Source organism: Humulus lupulus, chromosome 2 (assembly GCF_963169125.1).
Source record: "Humulus lupulus chromosome 2, drHumLupu1.1, whole genome shotgun sequence".
In the NCBI taxonomy this organism is placed as follows: Eukaryota; Viridiplantae; Streptophyta; class Magnoliopsida; order Rosales; family Cannabaceae; genus Humulus; species Humulus lupulus.
The window spans coordinates 205,145,590-205,151,742 of NC_084794.1; the positions used below are offsets into that span (position 1 = coordinate 205,145,590).

At 28.6% G+C, this 6,153-nt stretch overlaps 1 protein-coding gene across 1 annotated transcript; it reads left to right on the forward strand.

The window, feature by feature from the left end:
* Window positions 1-3,347: 3,347 nt before the first annotated feature.
* LOC133818903 (disease resistance protein RPV1-like) lies at window positions 3,348-5,915 on the forward strand. Its single transcript, XM_062252016.1, has 5 exons — window positions 3,348-3,975; window positions 4,516-5,098; window positions 5,256-5,333; window positions 5,410-5,475; window positions 5,580-5,915. Exons 1-5 carry the CDS (start codon window positions 3,494-3,496, stop codon window positions 5,658-5,660), a joined length of 1,290 nt encoding a protein of 429 aa, XP_062108000.1. The 5' UTR covers window positions 3,348-3,493; the 3' UTR covers window positions 5,661-5,915.
* Window positions 5,916-6,153: the final 238 nt, after the last annotated feature.

Here is a 6,153-nt window from a genome sequence, read left to right on the forward strand (position 1 = left end):
CATATATTTAAGTGTACTAGATACAAGCAACGTGCAATATGCACGTTTGCTTAGTTTTATTTATAGAATTTATTAATTATTTATATTAATATCAGATAAATTTTAAATAAATATTATATTTTAATTAAATAATTTATTTATTTATGTTTAAGTTTATGTTTGTTCTAGTTTTAAAATTTGTGAGTGACAACAAGAGATTATATATTATATGTTTAATGTAATATTAAATATTATGCGTGAATTTTAAATTTAAGTTTCTTGTTAGTTTTAAAAAAAAATCAATTTGTTGCTAATTGACAATAGATTATATTATATGTTTAATATGATATTATTTTAATAAGTGAGTTTAAGTTTAATTAAATTTTGTTTAAGTTATAAAATATATATTTTTATTATTTTTAAATAATTATCATTGTAAAATAGCTAAAAAAATATATTATTTTAATTTGTTTAATTATTTATTATTTTTAAATAATTATCATTGTAAAATATCTATTTTAATTTGTTTAATTATTTATTATTTGTAAATAATTATCATTGTAAAATATCTCAAAAATATCATATTTTAATTTTTTATTTTATTTTATTTTATTTAAGTTTAAGTGTTTACAAACTAAAGTTAAATATAAGAATATTCTGTTAAAGATAAGAAATATTCCGTTAAAGTTAACATGAAATAAAAAATAAAAAATCGTTAAAACCAATAATTTTCGTTATCTACACATTTATTATACAGAAGAGATATAAAAGTATAATTTGCCACATCTTAAAAAATATGTAAATGCTTTAATAGCCACACATACATGTGTGACTATAATTTTGTATGTATAACAATTACTTGCACATATTTATTCTTACACGTGCTTTTATTATATGTAAGAAAATATAAATATACTTACATATAATTAAGTGTAAGTAAAAGTTTAAATTACTATGTCATCAAAAATATGTAAATGCTTTATTGCTTACACATGTAATAGCTAAATTTTTTTAATATGTAATTTTTACTTACACGTATTTATCTTACTCATGTCCATATTATGTGTTTAGTAAATATATATTTACCTACACATAACAAGATGCAAACAACAAATTTATTTTCCAATTCATTAAAATATGTAAAAGTTTTTTACTTACACATACATACTTGTGTAGCTAAATGTAATTTTTACTTACACATTTATTTTGACGCACATCAAAATTATGTGTAACTAATATGTAGGTAAAGATCCCATTGTATTGTAGGAGCTCTACGCTCAGCCACAGCAAGGCATCAATCAACCAAAGGGAAACCAATTCCTCAAGAGTACCGAAAGTTATATAAATTTTATTTAAAGATTAATAAAATTTAGTTTTAATTTTAATTTTAATTTATTTTTGTTAAAAATATATTTAATTTTATTTTATTTATTTAAAAAATGTATTTATAATGATTTTTCTATTTTAGGACTAATTTGAATTATTTTTTTAAAAGAAATTATGAGTTGACAAACAAAAAAGTGTGACCTGTGTGGACCTGGTCGACACATAACAAAAGTAATACTAAAAATATATATTTATTTGTAGAATTTGTCAAACAGTAGCTACACAAATGTTTTTTTTTTTATTATTGTTGTTTCTAAGGAGATAGGAAGGATTTAATTGTCAAAATATAAAAGCTAGGAACCCAAAGATTATTTATTAATCATTATAAATGGAGAAATTAGTGAATTTTTTTTAAGTGATTTTGTATTCTGGACTACTTTTGATAATTTGTTGTAAAATAATCTCAATCTAAAATTCGACTAATTATCTAAATTTTTTAATCAATTATCTAAAATTTTCGACTAACTGTTTAAATTATAAGATATTATTTTATAAATAATTATTAAAACTAGATTAGAGGACAAACTAACTTTAAAAAAACAATTCATTTTGCCTCAGTGGAAATTAGACCCGGTTCCTATTTTAAGTGATCCACTTTAATTTTTACCCATTATTTTTAATTCTTATTTTAGTACCTAAAATTTTCAATTAATATACCCATTATACTCATTGAATTACATATTTTTTTTTCTCCTTAAATACACTACAATTAGAATGCATTTCCAATTTAACTATAATATGACACATATAATATACATTACAACGACACTTAAAAATAAGCCTATCTTTTGCTTGAGCCTTTGCTGAACGACACTTAAAAATAAGCCTATCTTTTGCTGGAGGACACTTAAAAATAAGCCTATCATAATAGTATTGATATAATTCTGTTTGGTTTATGCACAAAGTTCAAGAACGTTCAATTATTTATAATACTACCTACTCCTTTTGTTTCATTTCAACGACCATCCCTGTCCCACTCCCCGCTAAGCATTTTTTTTTTAAGAAACCCCACTATGCATTTACAGACAAAAATATGTACCTTTGATTTGACCATTGCACAAATTTTGGAAAACGAAATGAGTATAAATAAAGAAACTGTCTCCGCCCAGAAATTCTAGTGCGTGCCTTTTTTTTTTGGGTGTAGGTACACCTCATTTGTGTTTTCGGCACTCATGAATTTTAGCACAATTATTTTAATGTGTGAATGCTGTAGGTAGTTATTGGATAATTCTTTTACCCGGTTTCACTTTAAGTCTTATTGATAGAATTTTCAGTGTTTTTTGACTCGTAAACAGTTTTCGGCGTAATTTTTTTTATGATGGTGTATATTGTAGCTATTTAAAGCATCCTGCAAATTTTCAGAAAATTTCGAATAGTTTACAGTATCGAAAACTAGGTTCAAACATATTGTTTTCCATGCGCATAAAAAAAATTAGTCACGCGTGCAACAACATATTTGAACCTAGTTTTCGGTACTGTAAATTATTCGGAATTTTCTGAAAATTTGCAGGATGCTCTAAATAACTATAATATACACGGTCATAAAAAAAATCGCGCCGAAAAATGTTAACGAATTGTAAGCACTAAGAGCCCTATCAATAGGACTTAAAGTGAAGCCCCTATAGAAGAATTCCCCAGTAGTTATTTAGTGAAATTACAAATAATTTACATAAAGAGAGTTCAAGTGGTTACATTTTACGCCCATCCAAAAAAAAAAAAAGTGACACTTGCACCAAACAATTTAAGCTTTCTTTTATACAGTAAAATTTACAATAAGCTTTAAATAGTAATAAAATATGCACTTAAAAAATAAATTCAAATATTACACACAGAAATATAATAATTTAGTCTAACTAATAACATTTATTAAAATTTGAAGTTACTATTTAAAAAAATAATAATATGTCATTATTTAATATTTGAGTAGAGATATATTTTAGATGTTACTCAATTTTAAATTTCAAGATCATGCAATTAGGAAAACTAAAACAAAAGGGAGATGCACGGTATAACAGAAAAGTGTAGAAGATAGATAAATACTACAAGTCCTTTTCATGGAGGAAGAAGAAGTTGAACGAGCTACGTCCATTTTTCCAAGCTGTTTGTTAGATCACCAAGAGACATTTTCATGGGTGACTATTCCTCACCACCTGGACCAGAATTTGATGTGTATTTCAGTTTCAGTAGAGAAGATCCTCAGAAATATATAACAGAGTTTACAAATAAGTCTTTAATCATTGGTGGAATCCGTACATTCAGGGATGAAAACCAGGTTCTCCAAAGAGGACTTCAACTTGAGAAACAGAGAAGAGAAGCTATCCAAACTTCAAGGATTGCCATTCTTCTGCTGTCCCAAGAGTATCTCTCTTCTGATTTTTGCCTTGAAGAACTTGTTTTGATCCTGAGGTGTAGGGAAAGATGGGGAATGATTGTTGTGCCTATTTTCTATGATTTGAACCCTTCTGACCTCAGGAAACTAAGAGGGCCTGTTTCCACTGCTTTGAGTAGACAAACGGTTGGAGGCTGCTGGTGGAAAAGGTGGAAGTTCGCCCTTCAAGAGGCATCTGATTTGTGCGGTTGGGATCACACCACATATATTGATATTTTTAAGTAATTCTCTCCTTCTCTCTCAGATACACATCTTATTTTTTCTGTATATTCAAGAAAGAAATTAGATATTGGCTCATGATTATAAGTATTTGATTGGCCATGCAATATGCTTCATGGTAAGAATATATACTCTTCAGGTGCTATATATGAAATGAAGTCTAATAATTGTTCAATATTTAAAAATCAATCTAGCTTTTGTTTGTTTGTTTTTTTTTTACTGGTATGGCTCACGGAACTGAAAAGAATTAATTGACTTTTGTGATAATGCCATACCATCCTCAACTTAAAATGTTATTAGTGATTCTTAGCATTCTTATGGTATTTCTGTTATCTTGATAGTCATTTTACACAATCCATTTCTATGAAAAATTTCCCCATGTTTTCAGTGGATTAATCTTAAGGTCATTGGAGGGACTCTTTTCTGAACAGTTACCTTGTCATTCACCCTACATATTTTCAAACCTGTCTTTTTTTTTTTCTTTATTTTGAATTGTCTTGTGAGATCATGAATTTGTGCTCTACTTTAATGATCCTTTCCAGGAGTGAATCCAAGTTTGTTGGGGACATTACACAAGATATCAGGGATAAAAGAATTCCTTCAAATTTGAAGATCTCTATATACCCAATTAGATATGACGCCTGTTATGAGTATCTTAATCTATTCTTGCAAATGGGGTCAAATGAAGTTCTGGTTGTGGGGATTGGAGGCCAAAACAAAATGGGAAAGACAATTATAGCTAAATCAGTTTATGATGGAATTTTTGAGGCCTTTGATGGCTGCAGCTTTCTCCGCGGCGTGGGACAGAAATCAAGAAAACCAAATGGTCTAGTTCACTTGCAAGAAAAACTTCTTTCTGATCTTCTGTTGGGAGAGAGGATAAACATAACTAGTGTAACAAAAGGTGTTAATGTCCTAAAGGAAAGACTCAGTTGCAAGAAGGTTCTAATTGTTCTTGATGATGTCGATAATTTAGACCAATTATACGCACTAGTTGGAAGCCGAAAATGGTTTGGTTTGGGAAGCAAAATCATCATAACAACAAAAATATTGTCACTGCTTTATTTCTATAAAGTGGACCAAGTATTTGAGGCTCAAGGCCTTCCTCTACCAGTTTATATCCAAGTACCATTCTTGTCAAATTGTTGCTCTTGTTTTAGATTTTTTTGGTTAACAAAAGTATCTACTTTTTCTCGTCATTACTATTAGTTTATATGTCTATCAGATATTTGTCCAGACATTATAGAACCATAATAATATGAGATTAAACCATCTACTGTAGGAAATTTTAGAACCTTATCAACAAAGTTGTCACCGGATTGCAGGACTAAAAGGGTATATTCAGAGCTTGTGTTACATGGTAAGCAGCAGAAAAATCTCACTTACAATTTGTTACTAAACTAAATCCCATTTCAACCAACTTTTTTGTCGTTTAGACCAATGACAGGGTAAAATTGCTCGAAGATCAGTTGCGTAGAGAGTGTAATACAAATGCGATTCAGGTGTCTTTTTTCAACTGATTTTGTCTTTGTTACATTATTCGTTACTTTACTTACACCCCCATGCAAATATAGTTACTTTACAAAATGAAAATTTGTCTGTGCAGGCACAAAAGGTATGTGAATTGAATCTGGCCCAAGAAGCGAAAGTTGGATATTCTGATGAGCTTGTGAGCACCATGAAATGAATGCCGGCAGTTCAAAGTGGTTGTGTGGTGATTTGGATCAATGAAACAACACCATTTGAGGATTCTGTTTGAAGTTTGAACCACAACATATGATACAAGACTGTCTAAACTGTGATAGAATTTTAAAATATGGTTAAATTAGGAGAGGACGGGGTGCAGGATTGTTATTTTTTTTTTTTTTTTTGGCATTAGGTGATGTGGATTCGAACTATGTATAAGGTATATTACCATTAGTGTGTTTGGTATGATGTTTGAGTTTGGTTGAAGTAAAATTAGAGAAGGTTTAGTTTAAAGAAATATGAAAATTAAGTATTTAAAATTGATTAAGATTACCCTTAAATCAAGTTAAAAAGTAGGACTCACTTAGATTCACTTGAAAACACAAACACAAACCGCTAAGCTAGATTTGACATTCTCATTTACACCAAACCTAATCCTCATACCAAACACCTCAAATTATACTTATTATGGAGTAATAATGCTATATACAAAA

Bases quoted from the DNA above. Each gene is read 5' to 3' on its own strand.
- LOC133818903 (XM_062252016.1), top strand. From the start codon at position 3,494: ATGGGTGACTATTCCTCACCACCTGGACCAGAATTTGATGTGTATTTC. The intron at 3,976-4,515 runs GTAATTCTCTCC...GATCCTTTCCAG, and splicing joins ACATATATTGATATTTTTAA to GAGTGAATCCAAGTTTGTTG. The intron at 5,099-5,255 runs GTACCATTCTTG...CATCTACTGTAG, and splicing joins CTCTACCAGTTTATATCCAA to GAAATTTTAGAACCTTATCA.